Genomic DNA, 25329 nt, shown 5'->3' on the forward strand with positions numbered 1-25329 from the left:
AGGTCAGACTTAGTCACACGAAACATTCCTTGGTTCCTGTTCTTCTCGGAACCCGAGGGTAGATGTTTATCTGAGCTAACGGCACATCTGGTTAACTCAAACCTGGAACATTGTGTGCGGGCCTCAAGGGGGGATTAAGCAAACACCATAAGATCGGATGAGGGGTCTTGGCTCATTACTCACTCGACCATGCCCGGTACCTGTTTCTCTCAGGAATTTGTCCTTATGTACCCTCCCTATCTTTTATGGCCAACCGGTCCCTGGAACACTCAATAGGCCTTGGTCTCTTAGCTCCGCATTCTTTGTGACTTATCATCTGGGACCTTGGGCTAGCATACTTGCTGACCTGCACTTATGAGTTAGAGAGCTGAGAGCTCTGCTGTTCTGGTTGCTTTAATGCTAATTAAAAATTTTCCCTTTCAGTCCCAAGCATTTAAAACTACAATACAACATTGATCTAAAATAGTATTATTAGAGATAATCTGTCCTCTTAATTCAGAGTATTGATTTTTTTTTTTTTTTTTTTTACCTAGCAACTGATCCTTTACAGTAGTAATGCCTCTAGTCTGATTTTGTTGCTCCATAACTGAAGCCTCATCTTTTTATCATGTTAGCCATTGTAGTTGAGGGCCAGGTTCTAAGATGGCTCACATCAGATATCTCCAATCTTTTGGAATTACACACTTTTGCATGGCCTAGTTATTAAGTATCTGTTTCACGTTGGGTAAATGCATACCACAAGACATTAATGCTTTTTAAAACTCTTTTAAGTCTAGAGCTCTATGGGATGTCACCCTATAATCTCATCAGAAGGTGGCATCAGAGGCTTTAGATTGGATTCTTCTGAAAATTATTTATTCTGATTTAAAGAATCCTTTAATTTCTGTTCTATCACTTGTAACCTAGCATTCCATTTCTCCCCCTTTTCCTTTTCTAAATCTGCTTTATTGTGATCTTTTTTAAAGAAGATATATAAAATTGCAGTAATTATAATTTCTATGCTGACAGTTGAAACAAAATTATATGGAGTTCAAGTGCCACTGCCATTGTATTCTCCATTTTTTAACACAGAAAATATTTTATTTTTAATCTATAATTCTCTCCTTCCTTTGGAGACTTCCACTTTATTATTTAAATTTAATATTTCTTTCTATGACTGTCTATACTGATTTTCTTTCCTTTCTTAAGCACCTAAGCACATTTCAAAACATTTCTATTTATTTATTTATTTATTTATTTATTTATATTGTTTGTTTGGTTTGTTTTTTTGGGGACAGGTTTCACTGTGTAGCCTTGGCTATCCTGGACTTGCTTTGTAGACCAGGCTGGCCTTGAATTCGCAGAGATCAGCCTGCCTCTGCCTCCCTGAGTGCTGGAATTACAGGCACGTACCACCACACTGGGCTCTATTTATTTTTCTTATACTACTTTCAAACTTAATATTCATCTCTAAACTCTTTCTCTGGGAACTTGCCAGTTTTAGGCACATTGTACTGGTTCCAGGAAGGGGCTCCTCAGGCTACTGAGTGATGATAGCAGCTGGCTCCTCCTGGCTTCTTCATGGCTACCTGGGGTCAGTGTGAGTTCTGGGCATTTGCTTCCTGTGTGCTACTGCAGTCACGGGTGTCGCTTTCCACCTGACTTTTGGCCTAAGGCCTAAATCTAGTGCAGAGCTTGGATTACATGCCAGCACATGGATGCCAAATGCCACATTGTCTCAATTTGCTAGTGGCCCAAGTAATGACACAGAGACTTTTGTTTGTTTTTGTTTTTTTGAGACAGGGTTTCTCTGTGTAGTCTTGATTGTCTTGGACTCGCTTTGTAGACCAGGCTGGCCTCAAACTCACAGTGATCCGCCTGCGTCTGCCTCCCCGAGTGCTGGGATTTCACATGTGTACCCAGCAAGACTTCTTGTTAATGTGAACACTTGGTCTTAGCTTAGGTTTGTTCCCAACTAGCTCTTATAACTTATGTCAACCCATTTATATTACTCTGCATTCTGTGGCATGTGGCATGGCTTGTTACCTCTCCTCAGTACCAGCACCTGTTCCTTCCTCTGGGATCCAGCTGGCAAATCCCTGCTACTGATTCTTTCCCCCACTTCCTGTCTCTGCTGGACGTCCTGCTCATCCTCTCCTGCTTTGCTGTAGGCTGTTCAGCTCTTTATTAAACCAATCAGAAGGTGCTGGAGACGATGTTTACAAAACACTGAGACAGGTGATGCCTCATAAAAATAACAATACCAGAATGGCCTGTTCTCAGCTCTCTCCTGGTACAGAAATCAGCATTTGAATAATACAAAGGCAGCCTTTACACACAGCAGAAGAGATTATCCCAACAAGGGAGCTAGAAAGAGAACTGTAAAACAGGAAGAAGTGTTAAGGAAGAGGATGTGAGGGCAACAGAACACTTAGATTTGAGAGAAGGAGGGGAATCACTGGAGGCAGAGGGGTGTAGTGGGTCAGGGCTGGGAGCTGGAGCAGAGAGTAGAAGTGATCACTTCTGAACTGAAGGTGCATATTTTTGTCATTATTCTTCAATATTTTACTTATATAGCATTTACATTGTATTCGATATTATAAACTAAATCGAATCAGAACAAAAAATTCTGTTTCAAATACTATAAGAATAATCTTTTACATTATAAAAAAAAAGAAAGCCAAAAGACTTCATCACAGTGGAAAATATATTCTAACTCATTTTTTTTGGTGAATATTAGAATCTAAGTCTAAACATCTGGAAAAGAGGGGATAAGATAAGCCAGCCAAGGAGGCCACCCGCAGGGAGGCCGCTGTGGTGCTGTTTTTGCTTAGGAACATAAGCTGTCTGTTAAACATATCTGCCTTACAGTACGGATTCATTCTTCCATTGCTGGCAGCACACGAATGAATTTCATTTGTATTTGGAAATGGCTTCATTGAGTAGAGAAGTAGACTCTCAGGTAAAAATGGCAAAGATGCTTATTTAACATGGACAGGATACAAAACATCATTTTGTTATGAGCATCAATGGAGAATGGCTAACCAGGAAAGTTTTCAAAATGACACATTAGAAAGAAATCCCCAGATCAGAGCTGCAAGCGCTAGCACACACTTTCCCTATGCCTCCGCTTGTGAATCTGAGTTTCTTTCATACCTAGTTATTACAGGGAAGTCCAGTAATCTCATGAAGGTGATTTTTATTCATGTTGCTTTAATATTGACAGTGCCTTCTACTCTGAGTTTTTCTCCCTCTGACTCTTGCCATCATCTTTCAAAAAACTAATTGATTTAGTATTCGTTAAAAGTTAGAGTCTTGTAGAGCATTTGAACTAAAATTAAAAACATTCAAAGCAAACTCAATAGAGATTTATAACTATTGCTTGCGTAAATGATACTTTTAAGTGAAGCATATTTTTATGTTCTTAAATTAACAAAGTGACCAGGAATCTTTAGTGGGCGCAAAATCTTTCATATTTTACAAATATTTCATGGCTTAAACTTTTCCAGAATTATTGTATGTCTGTTATATTGAGGGATAAAATATGTGACGCCAATAGCCAGTGTTATGGGAAGTCTTGGGAGGGGAGGGCTAGCATTGCTTTTCTGCATCTCCTCAGCTCATTGCCACAATATAGGAAGCCGTGAAGTGGAGAGCTTTCATGACACTTCAAGAAAAATGTGCAGTGATTCTTTGGGAGGCCTGGCTGGCTGGGGGCCATCACTTACCCATGTTCCTCAGCTCCTGTCACTTTGTGGTCAGAACGGAACTGTCTCCTTGACTAGTGGTAAAATGTGCAGTGAAGTGGGCACAGTGTTTTTAGGGCTCTGACAATTTCCTTGACTTTGAGCAGAAAACCTAGATACTCAAGACGGTGGTCAATCTCACTCATCCTGTGTTTTCAGTAGAGCATGCTCTGTCAGAACACAGGGCATTCAAGCTTCAGGGAAGAGGCAGAGGAGTGAGGGGTGGCCTGGGCAATGGAACTGGGAAGTGGCTGAGCCCTCAGTGCTGCGCTGGCCTTGCCAGCAGTAGGGAAGCCATTGTTGCTGAAGCAGGGGCTTTGAAGAACTATTTCATTGGTAGCAGAAAGACATCATTTTATTGAGGCGAGCTGGATTGTAGAGTGCCAGAGAGGTGGGATACAAAGGGAGCGACACAGTCAGGTGTGGTGGTATACTCATCTCTTCCCAGTCCTTGAGGGATGAGGCAGGGGGTAGGCAGGGCTACAGAGTAATAACCTGCCTCAAAAGAAAATCAAAGTAACAGAAAGAAAGAAAGAAAGAAAGAAAGAAAGAAAGAAAGAAAGAAAGGCCGGGCTTGGTGGCGCACGCCTTTAATCCCAGCACTCGGGAGGCAGAGGCAGGCGGATCGCTGTGAGTTTGAGGTTAGCCTGGTCTACAAAGTGAGTCCAGGATGGCCAAGGCTACACAGAGAAACTCTGTCTTGAAAAACAAAAAAAAAAAAAAAGACAACAAAAAAACAAAAAAAAAAAAAAAAAAAAAAAAAAAAAAAAAAAAAAAACAAAAAAAAGAAAAGAAAAGAAAAAAGAAAGAAAGAAAAAAAAGAAATAAGAGAAAAAGGTTGGGTAGAAGGTTTTCTATGATTGGTTTTTAATTTTTCTTTTTGGCAGGCTTTTCCTTTGTTCGTTCGTTCCTTCCTGTTTTCCTTTATTTCTTCTCTCCACTCCCCATTCTTTCTGTCCCATATTGCTGGTCCCTTTCCTCCTGCCTCACACAGTCCTCCCTTCTGCAGTCCACCCAATAAGATATTTTTCCTTCTCCTCTCATGTCCCTTTCTGGTTTTCAACAGGTGCACATGCACACACACATTTAAATCTCTCTCTCTCTCTCTCTAAGAGGAAACATGCATTTGTTTTTCTGTGACTTTTTTGTTTAACACAATGTTCTCTAGTTCCACCTTTTTCCCTATAGATGCTGTGATTTCACTTGTCTTTATTTTGAAGAACACCCCATTACATATATGTGCTATATTTTCTTATCTATTCATTTACTGATGGACATCTTGGCTTGGCCCATTTCTTTGCTGTTGTGACTAGTACTGTAGTAAACACGGATGTGCAAGTATCGCTGTAGTATATTGAGTTAGAGTCGTTTGGGTTATGATCAAAGGTGGGTGGCTGGATTGCATGATAGTTTTACTATTTGTTTAAAATTTTTAAAAAGATTTATTTATTATGTATTTGCGTGTACAACTGCACAGCAGAAGAGGGCACCAGATCTTATTATAGATGGTTGTGAGCCACCATATGGTTGCTGGGGATTGAACTCAGGACCTCCAGAAGAGCAGCCAGTGCTCTTAACCTCTGAGCCATCTCTCCATCCCCTGTTTAAATTTATTTATTTATTTATTTTTAATTAAATTTTTTTTTATTAAGTTAAAATTTCTATTTTATGTGCATGGGCTTCATGTCTGCATGTGTATCTATCTATGTACCATATGCGTGCATGTGTACCTATGTGCCATATGCATGCCTGGTGCCCACAGAGACAGGAAGAAGTGTCAGATCTCCTGGGACTGGAGTGACTATTAGACCCCATGTGGGTGGGTAAGTTTTTTTTTCTGTCAACTTGACACAAACTGGTGTTACCTTGAAAGAAGGAACTCCAGTTAAGAAATTGTCTCCATAAAATTGGCCTGTGGGCACTTTCTGAGGTCTTTTGCTTAATGATTGATGTGGAAGGGTTCAGCCAACTGAGGTGGTGTGATTCCTAGGCAGGTGGCATTGGGCTGTATAAGAAAGTAGACTGAGCAAGCCATGGAAAGCCAGCTTCCTCCACGTCTCTGCTTTAGGTCCTGCTTCCAGGTTCCGGTCTTGAGCCCCTGCTTTTCCTTCCCTCAGTGATGGGCTATAAACCATAAGCTGAAATAAGTCCTTTCTTCCCCAGGTTGGTTTTGGCTATGGTGCTTATCAGTGCAACAGAAAGCCAAGTGGGCCACTCGCCTGGTGAGGGGGCTGGATGCTTAGTACTACTAAGTGTAGTAAGTAGGGGCGGATTCCGACAGCCACGTCCTGAAGCTGGGACCATATCCTAGCAGTGCCATGCCCTTCTCTTAGATCCCTGGCCATTGTCAGCGAGAGTGCTTTTTTATTGTAGAAGACAGCTTAGTATTTCAGTTTGCAACGAGGACAGCCTGTAAGTACTAGTAAGGTCATACCTTGAGAGCAGCCCCATGAGTGATGATTGTGAGTTAGTCTTGCTTTTAGGCTGAGATACAGCTGAGGTTTATACACACCAGTCTTTAAAGGCCAGAAGGCTTCATTTTGCCTGTCCATGTCAGTGCCCCTCCTGGTGGCCTCCTATGTCACTTTATACTTCTCTTTTGAGACTTAGGCTCACTTGCCTCATAAATTCCATTCCTTGTAGTCTTGCCTCAAGGGCTCCTTAGAGAGAAACCTAACTAATGTAAATTTCTAATTGTTCATCCTACCTTTTCCACCACTGTGCACAAAGCATGGCTGCCTGCTCAGGAGCCTCCCTGAAGCAGTATCTGATGTGAACCCTCCATGTGCGCTGTGGCGAAAGGACACATTAATATGAGGAACCGTTCTCTCTTAGCTTCTCAGTGGGAAGCTGCTGTGAGGAAGTGGCCTGCCTGCAGCAGCCCTGCCTTATACCCCTGCCTCCCTGGTGTGAAGTGTGCCAGCCATGAAGGCAGCAGTAGCATGCTCCTACATTAGGGTCTGTCTCTGAGCAAAGTCATCTCACCCACCCTGTCCTCATCTGCAAGTCGTCTTTCTGATCCCTGAGCCAAAATTCTAAGGGCTCAAGGGGCTTTGCTTACTTTGTTCCCTCACAGAAACACAGCAGCCCATGGGCTACGCAGCTGTTGTTGCGAACATGTGGGAGATTTCATCCTTTCACTGAAATGACACACTGACTTGGCTCAGCCGACCCATTGGCTGAAAGTGCAGTGGGCATCAGGGTAAACGCAAACTGTTAGATGGCTGGAGTGAACTGCACCTCTTCCTGTTAGTGCCTCACCCTACAGGAAAAAGCAATGCGGAGGCTCCCTTTGGAAGCAGTCCACAGGCTGCAGGCATGCCTGGCAGAGCGGTCACACAAATCAGTGGGCAGGATGTCTTTACCAAGTGTCTGGGACTACACGGCTGAATCAAGTGAAGGAGGTGGGAACCATCAGAGGGAAATACTGTTTTGTTTCCTCTTCCTCTTCATTCTTTCTTTTCCTCCCCTCTTCCTTTTCTCCTTCCTCCTCCCTCCCCTCTCTTTTTTAGAGGAATGCACTTGTCAAATGTTTTCTACCTTTTTTACTTACTAGTTAGCTGATTGTATGTGTCACTGTCATCTCTCACTTTTTTAGTTAATATTTTAAAATTTAGTCTTTGAAAATCTGAGACATTTATACAATGTACTTTGATCATTTATATATATATATATATATATAGAGATATTCACCACTACCTCTCCACCCTGTCTCTCTCCCAACTTCATGTTGTTCCCCCCCCCCCATCTGTTATTAATTAACCCCAGTCATCTAGAACTGAACTTTGAGGCTTTCTCTCTGTCTACTAGCTTTCATAGTCCTGGAAGTTACTCTATTGACTACTGGGTGGGGACGGGGGTTGGGGGTGGGGGTGGGAGGGCAGGCATCAACAGTCTAACTCAGTGCTGAACGCTTTAAACCTGTCAGGAAAGATGTGCCCACCAGTGTAATTGTGACACAACTGTTATGGGAGTAACCAATCATTCTCTGGTTGGATTTGAGGCCTGCTCTACAAAGGGGAATTCATACCTGGTATCTAAACCTGGTCTAAACTCTATGGACGAGGAAGTCAGGCCCTAGGAGTGAACTTACTACTACTGTTTGGCTAAATTGCTATGGTGCCAAACTGCCTTCTAAAAATTTACTTAGAAGGAATTATAGATAAATGTTATTTCCAGCCATAAGTAGAGAAGCTTTTCTGCAGTGAATGATGGTGCATGTAGAGCCTCATGGTTTTTAAGGTACCGAGAATAAGTGACAGTTGAATACTCAGCCCTAAACTGGACATTTATACCAATACTTCTAAGGCTTAGGGATTGTTGCTGAAGAGGAGGTAGAAAGAGTGTAGGAGCTGGAAGGGAGGGGAAAGGCTGAGAAATTCTGTCTTCTAAGCATGGCACAGTCAAAGAAGTCATAACCTCATAGCAACTATGGCTGCCTGCAGTGGTCTTATACAAAACTGGGCCTCTCCTCAGTTAATGATGGATTAGGAGGGACTCACAGGGCCCCCTGTCCTTCAGGCCAAACTATTGGATGCTGATGGTTTCTGGGGAAGAGGCAGTCATTGTCTTCTGGTGTGTACCCACTGAGGCTTCCCCTAGGCTCCAGTGAATAGTTCCCAACCCATGGCCACACAGATGATCCTAGTTAAACTCTGAGTCTCAAAAACAAAACACAAAACAAGAAAAAAACAAGGACATGATTATGGGAGAGGGACTTGTAGGGAGAAGGGGGGTTTAATAGGAGTGGGAGGCCGATTAGAGAGGCCGGGAGTGCACTGATCAGAGAGGCCTTTATATGTGTATGGAACTGTTAAAGAGCAAATTCAATAAAAGTAATATAGAGGAAAGGGGAACAAAAAACTGAAAAGAAAGGAAATGATATCCGTTTCTGTGAAATAACTGAACAGAAAAACATTGTATTGTTTCTGTTCCCAGTTCTCCTTTAAAATCATGCCTTTTAAGTATATGAGCTAGGGTTTAAAAAAAGGGGGGGGGGATGATTAACAAGTCTGAGAACTTCAGTTAGTAACATTTTTCAGAAGTGAGCGATTCCAACCAAACTTACAACCATCTTTTGGTAAGTCCTGCATCCTCTCCAAAAGGAAGAAAAACAGAACAAATAAAACCCAAAGCATCCAAAAAACAAATAACGCAATTAAAAGTGGGGTACAGAACTAAGCACAGAGTTCTCAAAAGATGAAACATAAATGGCTGAGAAACTTTTAAAGGAATGTTCAACATACTTAACCATTAGGGAAGTGGAAATCAAATCTACTTTGAGATTTTTCTCTTACTCCAGCCAAAATGGCCAAGGTCAATAAAACAAATGACATCACATGCTGGCAAGGTTGTGGGGAAAGAGGAGCAATTATTCATTGTTGGTAGAGTATAAACTTGTATATCCATGTGGAAATCAGTGTGGCAGTTCCTCAGGAAGCTCAAAGTAAATCTACCTGAAGAGCCAGCTGTACTATTTGTGGACATATCCCAAAGGACTCTATCTATACCCTACTACAGAGACACTTGCTTATCTGTGCTCGTTGCTGCTCTATTGATAAGAGCCAGAAGTTGGAAAGAGCCTAGATATCCATCAACTGATGAATGGATAATGAAAATATGTTACATTCACACAAATAAGTATTATTCAGCTGTTAAAAAAATGAGGTTGGCAGGTAAATGAATTGATCTAGGAAAAAATAATCTCGAGTCAGGTAACCCAGGCCCCAAAAGACAAATACTGTATTTTCTCTTGTATGTGGATATTAGCTTTTAAGCTTTCAAAATGTATGCTACAATAACTGCAAAGGCCAGGTACTTGGTAAAGGGCCATGGAGAATGAGAGGTTCCTCCAGGGAAGGGGAAATAAAGTGTCATGGAGAGATAAAGCGGAAACTAGAATAGGAGGATTAAATAGGGAGGAGGATGGAAGAGAAAGGCAAAGAGGGAATATGGGGAGTGACAACTAACACTAAAATGATAAATGAACAACCATACGGAATCCTACTATCATAGAAGTTCCTAAAATATATACATATATAAAAGAAATCTAAATGGGTCACCAAATAATAGTAGTGACAGTGCCTCAAATAGATATCTTATAGCACCAAATAAAACCTCTAGTGCCAAGAATGTGTTATACTTTGTTGAGTCACTGACCAATGGGGTACCGTGGAACCTCGAAACATCATAGGTTATTGCCAACACTATTGCTTGCTTTCTACAACCTGATTGTAAGGCCTCATTGCAGAAGACACTTATGTCATAGAACACTTGAAGAAGTAGTGTTCTGGTGTCCAGCTAAGATTCTCCCCTACTGAGTATCCCTCATGGTACTAGAAGGTACTCTGAACACTTCCATAGGAGAAAGGTAATCATCAGTGTCAGCCTGCAACCTAAAACAGTGACCTGCCTATGCTAGTGCAATAGTGGCACAAATATTATGGGAGTAACCAACCACTTTAAAAAAAAATGGACTTAAGGCCTACTCCATTGAGATAGAGCAAATCCTTGACACTGTCAAGAACCTGAGACTAGACAGGTCTAGGGGAAGCCCTACTACCGTTACTCTGCTGAAGGAACACAGCAATAAAATGTGTCCTAATTATATACTGCTGTACTCCTAAATCAGTGCCTCACTTAGCCCACATCAGGTGCCCCGTAGTACCATGAATGCCGCTTAGTAGAGGGCAATCTTCTAGTTGGGCACCAAAGCACTACTTCTTCAAGTGTCCTGTGACATAAACAAGCATCTTCACCAGTTAAGCCTCACAATCAGGTTGTAGAGAGCAAGCAATAGTGCTGACAACAGCCTATGATGTTTGGGGAGGTTCCATGGCACCCCCTTTGGCCAGTGACTCAACAAGTCACTTGCAGCCCACAACTGCAAGACATTTTTTTTTCAGTAGATGCAAATTGACATATACACCCACTATGTAAGAGAATGGCAGACTTTGGGGGCACTCTGTCCTCATGTCTTCATCAAACCCCTCCCCTTAAGGCTCAGGGTTCTATATGGAAGAGGAGGCAGAAAGATTGTAAGAGGCAGAGGTCGTGGGTAACTCAAAGGGAACAGCACACATGAACATATGAATTCACAAAGACTGTGGAAGCATGCACAAGTCCTGCAGAGATTCAAGGAAGACAGGGTCCCAGCACTGAAAAAGGGTAGCGGACACAGGCTCCCACCCCCTCAAGAAGCTATCTGCTGCTGATACTCACTGGCAAAGGGAAAACAGCTTTCTCCAATGAAATCACACTTACGAACCACATCCAAGAACAGGCCCCATGACCAGGAATAGTTGACCAACACAAAACTTTTGTGTGGGCTTTTTTTTTTTTTAATTTTGTTTTTGTTTTGCTTTTTTGTCTTATTGATTTTTTTGTTTGTTGATTTTCATTTTGTTGGGTTTTTATATTTTTGTTTTTGTTTTATAGAGAGAGCATGAAGTTGAGTGGCTAGGGAGGTGGGAAGGATCTGGAAGGAGTTTAGGGAGGGAAAACATCACAATATATTATATAAATGAAGTTCTTTAAATAAAGAGGGAAAAAAGAAAATCAAATCAATATAATGGAAGAGAAAATCAGGTACACATTTTATTAACAACTAACAGTCTACTTACTCCCTGGATTTTTTCTTTTTGCATCTGCTGTCTTCACATCCAGACAAGGAATTGTTCAAACCTCAGAGAAAGAAGAACATTCATTATTTTCTTAGCTATAAGGTGCTGTCAGTGATTTGGGGATAATGAAATAAGTATATTAGGCATTAGGACTCCATGGGTGAACATGATTAGAAAGGTTTGGTTTATTCCAGGCCTTTCATCAGACTATAGAGCTACCGCAGGATGTCACTAGAAGCCAAACGTTTTCCTGAGTGTGGAAGAACACATAGATGTAGTACCACCAGGGACCAAATGAGGGGACTTGTCATAAGGTCACCCATGAGGCTTTTATTAAAAAGCTGGACTGCGACTCTACATACTCAGACACTTAAATGCATTAGCTATGTTTAAGACATGATAAGCAGGAGGCACTGTAATAGAGTCAGGACTGCAGCCTACATCTCAGGACTAAGGTTTAAATTATTTTCTCCAAACTTCATGCAGAAGGATGATGTATAGACAGGCTGAATCGAGATCAAAGAATGAGAAATATTGAAGAATAGCACTAAGGCAGCGGTTCTAAACCTTCCTAATGCTCCGAACTTTCATTACAGTTCCTCATGTTGTAGTGACCGCCAAGCATACAATTATTTTTGTTGATGTTTCATAACTGTAATTTTGTTACTGTTATGAATTATAATGTCTTTTCCGATGGTCTTAGGCAACCCCAGTGAAAGGTTCTGTCAATCCCCAAAGGGGTTGCTACTCACAGGTTGAGTGTCTCTGCCTTAAGAGATAGAGGTGACAAACAGAAACAAGAGAGAGGAATTGAGTATGTACACACATATCCAGCATGGATTTGCAACATGTATGTGTTTTAAGTGACTGTCATACAGGCATATTTAATTCCAAACATCTGAGCCCACAATGCATTTCCAAACAACAGTGGGGGACTTGGATAGTTTGAATGGAAAAAAAAAAAAACCCAAACTGAATGTGACTTATTAAAACAGGACAAAATTCTGAAGTAAAACTTAACCTCTATCTTGGTTTGAGCTTTCAGGTCCTTGCTAAACACAAAGGCTTGCAATGGGATAAAATCCTGCGGCTAGAGGAAGTGCAAAGGAAACTAGGGATTAGTCTGGAAGAAATGCTGTTGGTCACAGAGGATGCCCTTCATGCTGAACCCTACAGCCGGGAGGAGATCTGCAGATGCCTGGGGATTAGCCTGGAGGAGCTCTGCACCCAAATCCTGAGTCCCAATACTCAAGATGGTGAGTCCACTGGGAAAAGAATGCCATTGTCCATTTGCTATACACAGATGAAGTTCCCAACTTCCCCATGGATTCTGTGGATTTGAAACCATGTTTTAAGGGGTTTGGAGAATGTGTGTGCTTTGGCTAACTGGATCGTCTGAGTCTTTAGCGTCCTGTCTATTCATTTATCAAATAAACATTCCTTGTGCATAGAAGGTGTTCCGTGTCCACACAGGTAAGAAACAATTCCTGCCCTCAGGAGGCTCTCAGCTTTATAATCACCCCTCTTTTGCATTTATATTTTCCTATTCACTTTCTAATTATTATATCATTAATATAAAAAGGTTTAGGTTAGAGCATAGCTTCTCTAATATTGCTCGGGAACACCAGAAAGTCTTCACTGCTTTTGTTGAAGTTTGCAGCCTACAAAGTGCAAAAATGGTAGGTTATTTATTTGTTTACTTATTTAGGTTGCCTTCTAACAATGCTGTTTTTATCTAAGGATGGGGTACATTTTGGAGGGCCTGTCATGATGTCTTGGGATAGCTCTTCCTTTTAGAAGGAAAAATTTTCCATCTGTGGGAAGCTGGGGACCCGAACATCTAATTAAGATTTAATTTTCTATGAGGGGAAGTTAGGGGGGAAGAGCTTGGTGCAGAGATCAACCTCAGAGCCCCATTCCACTGTGCCATTCAGGTCAGCTATACAACTGGTTACTGACCACCTGCTATGGAATTCCAATTTTTTCTGTTTATTCTATCTGTCTATCTATCTATCATCTCTTTATCTATCATTTATCTATCCACCATCTATCTACATTCATCTATCAATTATCTATGTCATATGTATATATGTATGTATGTATGTATGATCGTCCTCTATCATTCATATCTGTCTATCTATCTATCTATCTATCTATCTATCTATCTATCTATCTACCATCTATCTATCTTTCTGGGGCTAGGGGTCAAACCCAGGTCCTCATGCATGCTTAACAAGTGCTATATCACTGACCTATATCCCCAACACTTTTTTCAGTTTTTTGAGGCAGGATATCACTAAGTTGCACAGACAGGCCTTGAACTCACCATGTAATCCATGATAGCTTATATAGTTTTTGGATTCTCTAGCCTTAGTCTCCAGTTCTCAGACTACAGGCCTGTGCCAGAAGACCTGGCTCCAAAGCAATGTCTTATAGCTCCAACCTATGACAGCTTTGTGACAAGACAGGGGTGCTTTGAGAGCAAAGGCTGAGTTTGGTTTCTAGCATTCTTGTGTCTATTTTAGTCCAAGCTCAGACTCAGTCTCTAGAAGTAGGTGAGCACAGTCGATGGCTGGCCAAGGCACTCCTACCATCTGTTTTTATAACAAGTTTTTGCTAGACCACAGAGATATACTTGCTATGGTTCTTTGGTTCTACAAGAGCTAAGTATGACCGAGACTGAGTAACCCACAAAACCCGAGATATTTCCTATTTGGCCATTTGCAGGGAAAGTTTGCTGATTCTTGCTCCAGAAAAGCAGCTGACTCATGTTCTTTCCATTTTGCCATGAAAAGAAGCATGGTAGGATATTCCCCCTTAGGAGCAACTGCGCAACATACATGGACAGGCCTAAGAGCCAGAGAGAAGAGTGTGGTCATGGAGTTTCATCCGGGAGACCAGAAAAGAGAAGTCTTGTTGCCCATACTAAGGATGTAGCAGCTAGCAAGAGTTTAAGAGCATCTGAATCCCCGGCAGACAGGATGGCAGCTGCAGGGCAGAGGCACGAAGAGCGAAGAGCGTGCCATGTCAGAGAAGTGCAGACAGCAGAGCGCTTCTGGAGCTAATGCCCTCAGTGGAGAGTGGTTTTCTGGGAGACAGAGGCTGTAGAGAGGCCCACCGCACCAAAACCTTTGTAGTCCTGCTGTGTGTGTGTGTGGGTGTGCGTGTGTGTGTGTGTGCGCGCGCGAGCGCGTGTGTTTGTATTGTCTCTCATATGTGGAATGTAGATTTACAAATGTATGTGACACTAAAGACACTAAAGCAGGAGTGAAGCTATTTAAGGAGAGGAAGGGGACCAGCAGGATAATGGCTAAGAGAGGTAATGAGGGGTTGATATGAACAAAGCACAATGGGACACTGTAGGAAAATATCACAAAGCCAGTCATAAATTAACTCATTGTTAATTTAACAATTAAAATTTTAAAGTTTATCTGTTTATTTATTTATCCTTATGTACATTGGCGTTCTGCCTCCACATATGTCTGTCAGCGTGAGGGTGTCAGATCTCCTGGAACTGGAATCACAGATAGCCATAAATTACCATATGGGTGCTGGGAATTGAACCCAGATGCTCTGGAAGAGCAGCCAGGACTCTTAACCACTGAGCCATCTCTCCAGCTCCAATTTTGAAGTTTATTAAATGAAGAAGCTGAGTAGAACATTAGAAGGGAGGGCATCCAGGGAGTCTGACTTTCTCCTTTGACCTAAAACACTGTCTAATTTAACTGGGCAGATAGGCTGGGGTGAGGAAGAGGACGCCTCTGTCTCCCATTACTCGGTGTTCCAGCATGCGCTTGCTAGAATCATGGTGTTTATCAAGAGCCCCAGGAGCCTGGGCAAGGTGAGCGGCTTTAGTGCAGGCAAGGGAGGCTTGACTTTGAGCTGTGGACTCCCCATCCTGAGAGGCTGCTTGGCCAGACTGGAGCTGAATAGAGACAAGGCGGCTCCAGGGCCTCAGGATTGGAGAGTGTGTGCCTGGAGGCACAGTGTACAGCGACAGGTAGCAGGCCTGTTGGCATAGATGCTGGTCAGAAGCTAGGCCACCGCTCTTCACTGAATAGATAAAGCATTAGGGCGGCCTAGCCTCTCAGGACAGTAGATGAGAACTCAGATGGAGCTGTTGGAGGAAGGAGGAGGGACAGAGGGAGAGAGCGAAGAGAGCAGCGGAAACAGAAAGGAAGCAGAGCAAGGCATGAATAGCTTGGGAAGTTAAGGATGTTCAATTTGGGGAAACAAGGTGACAAATTCCTTTCTTTCTATCATCTTTTTTCTAATGCCTGAATAAAGATGAAGAACAGGTGAGCACCTGAGTGAAATGCTGCCCTTTTGGAGGCACTGGTGAAAAGGTGAGGGAGTCCAGGCTCAGTCTTCCCATGGTGAGCTTCCCTGACAGGTCAAGGCCTCGGGGGCTCCCTACTCCCCAATTACCTCAACGTGCTTGAGGTCCCATCTTCTGTCCTGTCACCGCTGGAGCCGGAGGACAGCCACGAGGCCGGTGTTGCCTGGGCTAGTCCATTCCCTTATTTCTCAGAGACTAGGTCTGGCCTGGGGCTGGTAGTCCTAAATGACACGGTTTTTCTTATGGGTGTTACCCTTCTCCTGAAAAGAAAATGTAACCTTCATGAGAAGCTCAGTAAATTCATGTTCTCGCCTTAGACATCTCACCTTACATATTTGTTTTCTCTTTCTGTATCTATCTGTTGCTGGTCTTCTTCTCCCTTTACCCTTGTTTGAAATAATTGCCCAAACTCTTTGGAAAATACAAAGGAAAAATTGATAATTAATATTATTTAAATATTTAAAGAATTCTCCTTAAGGAAAATGTTTTTATAAAAAATGATGCATGGTTCATTTTACTTCCATGCAAACTAACTATTCCACTGTCTCTATGTATCTCTTTTTATAATTTACTAATATTTGTTTACACCTATTAAGTCTCTGTTGGAAGGGCTAACCCACAAGAGGTTTCCCTTTATGTACTAATAATTTATTTGTTATGTTTTAAAAACTAGGAATACAAATTAGCACATTGATTCTGGATTCATCTAGATTACTCTTACTTGATTAAATTTCTAAATTTAGTCATCTGGCTCCAGCTAGTTTTCCAGGTAGTTTTGAGGACTTGAATCTTTTTTTAATTTTTTTTTTTAAATTTTTTAAAATCTACTTGGTGTATCCTTCTGAGTTCTTTGTTTGGTCTAAGACCTTAAGCAAGTGTTTTTCTTAACTATTTGGAAGGTGTGGGCTCTTGTTGAGTCACTTACTCAGATTTCATTAGTGGAGGCAAGGGTGACAGCTGCTCATAGCAGAGGGATCTCCAGGGTGCCATCGTCTTTTCCCAGAGGTGCTGGCGCTTTGACATGTCTAGGTTTGACTTGAACTAATTTTCCCAGCAAACTGGCTCGGAGCTTCTGCTAACCCAGCCAGACCCCCAAAGGCCCATGCACAATTGTTGTTTTCTTTTTCCAGATCCCTGGTAATTAGATTTAGAGATGTGCAGAGGCTGTTGAAATTAAACGCACACTCTGAAGGAAAATCCTCAAATTGCTTAGGTGGTTGCAGTTGCCGCAGAGTAGCACTAGGAGCCACGTAGGACTAGTTAAGAACCACTTGCTGGGTACTGAGCACACCACTTAGGACTAGTTAAGAATGACTTGCTAGGTACTGAGTATACCAGTGATTGTTCAAGTTTACGCTTTCATGGTCTAGGGTTCCAGAAGCTCAGAGAGTCACACTTAGTTCAAAGGGCTGTGTGAAACTGGGAGAAATGTATACAGTACCGAGGACAGGACAGAGGCAATGACACAAACCAGGAGACAGAAGAAATCCATGCAAAAGGTGCGCCCCCCAGGTAAGAATGGGGCGGTTAGCTTTGAGGTCAGTTTACAAAAGGGAGGCTGAACTGGGAGCATTCATTAGGGATGCCCAACTATGCCCTGGGTTAGGATGTACTGAAGAGTGGCTGCACTGGACACCTGTTTCACTGCTTGCATGACCAGCTTCATCAGTGATCATACACTTGCAAAGTACTGACCTATTGCTGTCTTGTTTGGATTTTGGTCCCAAGTAATAATCATGACGTTTTGCCATGTAGTGGGCCTTGGCATGAGGCTCTTTAGGAAGACATCTGGAGCTGATGAGGGCAACAGTAGCTGGACACCTACAAATACCACAAGGCACTTGGGTACTCACTTTATAGTTTATATTCTTTACACATACTGTCCTCTGAGATTCTCACCTTGAGGCAAATGACAAGCCTCGTGTGGCAGATGAGGAAAAAGGGATGTGACCCGTCACAAGCAGATGCTGTGTGAGCCCAATCCCAGCCTCTGACTTCATCCCATACTCCTTTAGAATGGGATTCAGGGTTTGGAAATGACCCTGGGATGTGCTGATTGCTTTTTGTTGTGTACAGTTCTCTGCACTTAGCGTTGTAAAAGGCTTTTTAGTCCTGGAAGCCTGTCACATGTTCCCAGTCTTTGGGGCTCAGAGGGCATCTTTTCAGCAGCCTGTCATTCCAGTAGTTTGGGCATGGTTCAGGGAAACATCTTTGAGTCTAGGTGTTCTCTTCCTATGGCTTTATTTAGTTTTCAAAGGGCTTAGCTTCAGCATAAGAAAATTTCACAGTGAAACCTCTTAATTAGAAACTGGGTACAATTTCCCGGCACCATGCAATTTACATCCATCTGAATGCCTCTTGCTAAATGTCAACAATAAAACAACCACCCACTGTGTCTGTACGAACACGGGCAGTTTTAACCATTTTAGGCCATTGCTTCAAATTCAGAGCAGAAGTTGGCATAGTTTATAAAGAAATGTCTTTAAGGAAATTTGTTGTTATCATCTTCAAGGTGGATTAAAGTAGGAGACAACAAAAGTATTTATCTTTATTCTGTCAATCACCAGTCCCGAGACAAGCAAAAAAGACCAGAGACTACCTGCATAAGAAGTCTGTATATATGGCATAGAAATTATGTGTCAAGAAGAAGAAGAAGAAGTATAAAATTCTATATAATTAATAAGAAAGAGCAAGCCATGTGGTTTATAAGGAAATGGAGAGAGTGAGTAGGAAGATGAAGTGGGACACAGGAAATCAGAAAAAGTCTGACAAGCCTCACGTCCCATGCTGTTCCTCAATGTACCCAGAGCACTGTCCTCACCCACCCTTTCAGGATTTTACCAGGTACATTATAAACATGTAGATAATAGGGAATTTCATCATTTTTATCTTCCCGATGCTTCCCTGTATTTTAGAAAGTTCAGGTGGAGTACAGGGGTGTATCTTTGAGCACGTGCTGCATAATACCTTGGTCTATAGTCTTTCAGATCTGCCATGAGAAAGTTCACATGCAGGGCCTCATGGAGAGTGTGGATAGCACTTATTCCAGGTGCCCAGTACCCAGTGCCCAGTGCCCAGTGCCAAGGTCCAGCCACTGCAGTTGTCATTCATTGTATATATCCCCCAAGTACCTTGTAAAAATAAATGTATTTTTTTTCTATGCCTGCTCCCAAATAATGACAGGGAAATAAATCTATTACATTTATGAATAAGCTTCAAGCACTATATCTGGGCAGATACTCACCTATTCTAACCTGTCTGTTCTGGTCTGGACTATTTCCCAGCCATGTGCTCCGCTACCTGCCATCTGGTCTCACCCTGGCTGCTCCTGCTCCATCTTTGTTCTCATGGTGATTTCTTCATGGCCACCTGTTGAATTATGGTATATTAATAAGGGCCTTTTCTAATACCGGCACTAGCTCCCAAATAATTGACACAGAGACCTATTAGATTTATTCAGCAAGCTTTAAGCACTAGATACTCATCTATTCTAACCCAATTATGCTAGCCCGTGTTACTTGCTATCTAGTCTTGCCTTGGCCTTCTGCTTCTCCGTATCTTCCTGTCTTCACGGCGAACTCTTCATGGCACCTTCTCTCTCTTTCCTTCTTCCTTCTGACTGGGAATGGAAGTCCTGCCTCATGTCCTCTCTTACTCAGCTATTGGCTGATCAGTTTCTTTATTAACTAATTAGTGATAATTGGGGAACATTCTTTTTTCTTTTTTTTTAATTAAACATTTTTTATTTTTTACATATACATTTATATTATTACACATATATACAATAAACTACTTATAGCAAGAAGAACCATGACACAATCAGGAATTATATAAAAGTTACATTCTTAAAATTTTGGCTATTTGTATTTGACAGCCTTGAAAAAAATATCTTTCCTATCTTGGTGCATCTGAAATTCTGAATGTAAATCAATATCTATCATATCTCGTCATTATCAACTTAAAATATCTAGACCTAAAAACATCTTAACCCCTAAACAACTAAGCTTAATTGTAGAACTAAACTATCTGGTATTCAACCCAATTAGAGACTTGAGAAGGAAAAAAATTGATTACTTGAGTATACTGGGAGTATAGGAGCATTCTTTACACAACATTGATACAGGAGATTTTTCAAAAATCATGACACTGGCAAGGTCTGGACTGCAACCTGATCTCAAGGCACAGAAATCATCATCTGAATACACAGTGCACAAGACCAATCCCCAACATCTCCCCCTTTTAGTTCAATAAAAATCTCTCTCTCTTACAATAATAAACTATATACAATAACAACAATTATGAAACAGTTATGGAAACTATCATGTAAGAATTACATTCATGCCAGGCAGTGGTGGTACACACCTTTAATCCCAACACTTCGGGGCCAGAGGCAGATGGATCTCTCTGAGTTCAAGGCCAGCCTGGTCTACAGAGGGAGTTCCAGGACAGCCAATGCTACACAGAGAAACTCTGTCTCAAAGGGAAAAAAAAAAAAAAAAGAATCACATTCACAATGTCCAGTCCATTTGTATTTGGAAACTTAGGAGAAAGTGCTCTACTATCTATCCTGTCTTGGTGAGTTAAGAGTTCTGTACTTACGTAATTTTATATCATAGCTTGCATTTATCAATCTAAAAAAAATCTACTTGGACCTAAAAATATCTTTAAAACATTTTTTAGAAAATTCTAAACAACTTAAGCTTAATTGTGAGATTATAACTGTCTAGTCTTCAAGCCCACCAGAGACTTGAGAAGGAATAAATATTACATGAATATGCAGGAAGCGCAAGGCAAGCACTTCCAAAACTATAGAAATGATAGACACAGCTGGCTGCCTGGACAGTCACCCAATATTCCTCAACAATGTTGGGGCATCGTTTTCAGCCTTCTGGCCCAGTGTATGACAGACTGTTGAATTATGCCCCCTAGCAGCATTTTCCCTCAGCCTTCTGCCATCCCTGGGAATTTAGCCGGGTGCACCTGCCTCCACTTCCCCAAGCTCTGGGGGATGTAGGCTGGATCCAGGCTGGTTCCACGATGCAGTTGCACAGCGGGCTGAGAATCAAATGGGGCGTGTGTGTGTGTGTGTGTGTGTGTGAACGTGGGTGCCCATGCATTCTCAGGCAGAGGGGAGCTAGGTTCTTACGCTCTTTGTGGGAGGATCTTCTGCTGCTGTGGGGGAAGGAAGCCCAGGCCTTGAGAGAGTACAGGGTATCCAAGCACACTTTGCCAAAGTAAGATAGCTAAGAAACAAAGAACTAGCTTTTAATTCACTCACTAAGTCTCATGCATTCAGTTTAGAGGCGAGAGTCCAAGCTAAGCTGATAAAAGGAGAGATAAAGAAAAGCCTGGGAGAATGTGGGAAAGGACAAAAGGCTTGGGGCCAAAAGGACAGAGAAAAAGGACAAAAAGGCTCTCCACTTGGGACCTTGGTCTTTTAAAGCCCTGGGTTGTAAAAAGGGGTGGCCCCAGGATACCTCGGGGGACCTCTTGTTAATTCAGAGGCCGCTTTGAAGTGTCTTATTGAACAGAACCAAGTTAGTCACACCTTTTCACCAAATGGGGTTTTATGGTTGTTTTTCTGGAGGTGGATGGGGCAAGGGAGGCCCTTTCCACTGACAGGTAAACTGGCTTCTCTGGAGAGGGGCTGACTCAGACCCCTGCCCAGCAAAGTCCCGCAACTGTTCTGAGGAGCAAGATATAAAGGGTTGCCCATCTTGTTTTGGCAAAGTTCTGCAGTCAATTCCCTGAGTGTCTTGCTTGTCCACGGCTTGGACAGCATGCTGTCTGCAGTCAGAGAAGGGAAGCTTCTTGCTCAGTGGCTGGCTTGCCACATTTGAAGCAGTCTTCATATGGCGGTTCTTTGATGCCCATCATCTTCTTTGAAGTAGGCTGGAGTTGCTGACATGTATCAGTATCAAAAGATCTTTTCTTTTTTTTTAATTAATACAACATCTTTAAATGCCATATTCTGTAGATCTCTGAAGTTTTTGAAGACCAACTATCTATCTATAGTATATCTGAATAGGCAAATGTTATTTATTTAAATAAAGCTTATTTCTATGATTAACTAAACTAGTAACTAAATATGACCATAAGTTTGATTGACTGACTACTAACTTGCATTTTTAAATTATCCTTAACAATTTGTAATAGCAGCTTTTAAGGACTAGAACTTCACATTGCATTTTTAAATGGGTTACAAAAGTACAACCTAGACTAAAAGTTAAATATATATATATACATATATACTATATGTAATTATACATGTAATATATATTATGTTGCCATAAAATAACATGAAACTTGTATCAAATATACAATAATCAATGCCAATGTAAAAATATTTGAGACTAATAGTTATTCTTTAGTTTAAAAGAAGATTCAATAATCTATTCTTTTATCCTGTCATTCCATTATGGCCTCATTTTCTTTTCATCCCTTCTCCCCACTTATTTTTAATATTAATTAAGAAAGAAAGAAGGATAGAGGAAAGAAAGAGAGAGATCTGGGGATGGCTTCAGATGTGGCAAACTAGCCACTGGGCAAAAAATGTCCTTGTTTTCTGACATAGACAGAATTCTGCCTGAAATAGGCAAACTTGGATGCAGATGGAGTTGACGGCCTAACTCTGCCAAGACAGGCTAGGCAAGTCCTCAATGTCCCTGCTTCACAAACATGTCTGTCAGATAAAGTAGTCCAGAAGGCTGAAGATGATGCTTCAACATGTTAAAGAGTTTCAAGGTAGCAAAGGTAGCAAAGTGTCTCTGTCATTTTTTTTTTTTTTTTTTCATTTTGGAAGCTGCTAACCTGCACTTCCTATTTACTCAGCTAATTGATTTTATTCCTTCTCAAGTCTCTGATGGGATTAAAGATAGAAAAACATTATGAGTATAACATAAATATAACAATTGTTTTGTGGTTCTTGTATATATATATATAATGTTTATTGGTGTAATGATATAAATGTATAGGTAAAAGTTTTTTTATTAGACTAAAAAGGGGAATTGTGGAGAAATGCTGAGTAAATGTATCAACCGCCAATAAAGCACTGTTTAGCTAATCAGCTGGGCAGAAGGACAGGAAATGGAAGGCGGGACTTCCTGGAGGGGAGGAGAAAGTTTGATGGTTGTGAGAGAGTGTTGACGAGGACAGGGAGAGAAATGGCCCTAGGATCACCATAGTGGCAAGTGTTTGGGGGTATAAGCAAGTTATGAGGTTTAGAGTAGTTTGTTTAGTTTACAAGTAGATTTGTATCAGTTTAGATTTCTGCCCAGCGTAGAGCTGACAGACTAAAAGTATGCTTCAGTTTCTCTGTGTCATATATTGTGTAGACCAAACGATACAAATTTAATGTAACAGAGATCCCTGGATCTAACTTTATATTTTGTTTCCTCCCTGACCAAGACCATTAGCAATTTGCAATCAACCCCCCTTTAATGATGACAAACAGCCATTACCTACCAAACTACCAAACACCACCCACCCACCTCTTGGAAACAGGGCATCATTTTCTTAAAACTGCTTTCTACTGTCTGAGGTCAGTGTTCTTTTGGGGGCCCTAATAAAATTGGGATAATGACCAAGTCCTGAGAAAGCTAGCTGTATCACTTGTTGTCCAGTCTTTATGTGGTGGGAAAGTGCAGGGTTTAATTGAAGGCCTCACTGGAACAGTCTGTGATGCTGGACAATCCAGTTAGCTGTTTTTTTTTTTTTTTTTTTTTTTTTTTTTAATTTTTAAAATTAATTTATTCTTGTTACATCTCAATGTTTATCCCATCCCTTGTATCCTCCCATTCCTTCCCCCCCCCCCCCCATTTTCCCATTATTCCCCTCCCCTATGACTGTCAGTTAGCTGTTTTAAAATTGTTCTGGATGCAGATTTTTGAGGAAACAGTTATTGAAGCAATCTGTGAGGTTAAATCAAACAGGTTACTGGAATAAATATATTTCGGTGTCTCAGCAGCCTTCTCAGCATTCTTAAAGGTGAATATTGTCAGGGCCACTTTAACTTCATTGGTATCTACTTTTTCTGTAAACATATAAGCTTTTAAAGGTAATGTTGGGAGCCCATGCTCCTAAGGTCACAGTTCACTATGACTGGAAAGCTCTGAGCTTAGTGCAAAATGGAAGACTCCCATCAAACTTTCTTTCTCTTGATAAGAACCCATTCAGCAAACACCTGAGATTCCTGGGATGCCTCTTCATGTGAATGAGGCATTTCAGCATCTTAGCCCTACAACCAATGACCTATACCCACCTTGAAATCCCTACCCCCTTCCTAGATCAGCTGATGCAGCAGCACGAGGGAGCCTGGGCCTGTGCTCACAGGATGATTGACGTTCTCCAGAGCAGGCACCTCTCCTACCCCACAGCCAGCTTTGCTGCATGGCAGGGCTTCTAAAAGAGACGCTTTCTGCTCCCAGCTGGCCAGGAAACTGCCTTTGCTCCTGGGGAGGGCTTGCCTCCTACCCTGGGCTTTTTAATACCTGAGTCTTTTGTCCTAAGCTTGGATTTTTGTCTACTCTTGCATTACTTGCTTAACACATTGGACACCAAATGTAAAATGAAAAATAGGGGATTTTTCTTTGCCCACTCTAGCTCCCAGACAATGACAGGGAGACCTATTACATTTATTCATAAGCTTCAAAGCACTATGGCTGGGCAGATAGATACTCATCTATTCTAACCTGACTGTGCTGGTCTGACTATTTCCCAGGCACATGCCCTGTTTCCTGCCCTCTGGTCTGTCCCTGGCTGCTCCTGCTCCATCTTTGTCCTCCTGGTGACTCCCCATAGCAACTCCTCATGGACACCTTCTTCATGGTGACCTACTTCTTCTCTCTTGCCTCCACCGGGGACCCCCTAACTGGGATCAGAAGTCTTTCCTCAACTCTCCTCTCCTGCCCAAGTATTGGCTGTTTAGCTCTTTATTAACCAATTAGAGATAATGCTTATACAGCATTCCTCAATAATAATGAAAATGCCCATGTCCAGACTCCAACCAGATCTCTGGGCACAGAAATAAGCATCTGAATACACAGTGCACAAAAACATCCCCCAACAGTACCTTTTAAAAACTATACTGGGGCTAAATGGATAAAGAATTTAAGGTTGATTTTTATCCCCCATCAACAAATTATCAATGGAGGGACTGTTGTTTAAGCACTGTGCGAAGTACTGTGCAGTCAGCACTGCCACTGCAACCCTCATTTAGCTTAGGATTTTGTTGGGAGACAATAATAATAATAATAATAATAATAATAATAATAATAATAATAATAATAATAATAATAAAACTTGATGGAAATATGCTACTTAATTCTCAGATAGGCACTGTTTTTTTTTTTCTTTTGCCCTGTTCTCATTTGTTTTCTCTTACCATTTTCCCTCCTGTAAATCCCTTTTATTGGTTAGCAGAATGGAGCTAATGCAGTAATCTACCCCCTTGTGACAGAACAGGAGGACAGGCTGGTTGTAGGCAAATGTGACGTTGTTCTCTGATCCCTCCCTGAGGTCTGTGTTGCTCAGGCCTCCTCACTGAATCCCTCTGCTCCTTTTGAAATGGTGTCTCTCATTTTCCAAGAGCCAAATTGTAGGGAACTTCTGGGAAGTTAGTGGGGAGGCACCTTTTTCCAAGAAA

At 41.6% G+C, this 25329-nt stretch overlaps 2 protein-coding genes across 4 annotated transcripts in view; one reads left to right on the plus strand and one right to left on the minus strand.

Annotated features, from left to right (window-relative positions):
• Positions 1 to 25329, minus strand: part of Cops2 (COP9 signalosome subunit 2) — a 257228-nt gene that overhangs the window by 115195 nt on the left and 116704 nt on the right. The gene's annotated exons all lie outside the window — the stretch shown is intronic.
• The window catches only part of Galk2 (galactokinase 2), a 139213-nt gene that overhangs the window by 86256 nt on the left and 27628 nt on the right, over positions 1 to 25329 (plus strand). For all 3 annotated transcript variants that reach the window (XM_051144543.1, XM_051144542.1, XM_051144544.1), the window contains exon 8: positions 12393 to 12603. In XM_051144543.1, coding sequence (XP_051000500.1) covers positions 12393 to 12603 — 211 coding nt within the window. The remainder of the gene's footprint in view (positions 1 to 12392; positions 12604 to 25329) is intronic.

This window comes from Acomys russatus, chromosome 4 (assembly GCF_903995435.1).
Source record: "Acomys russatus chromosome 4, mAcoRus1.1, whole genome shotgun sequence".
Classification (NCBI taxonomy): Eukaryota; Metazoa; Chordata; class Mammalia; order Rodentia; family Muridae; genus Acomys; species Acomys russatus.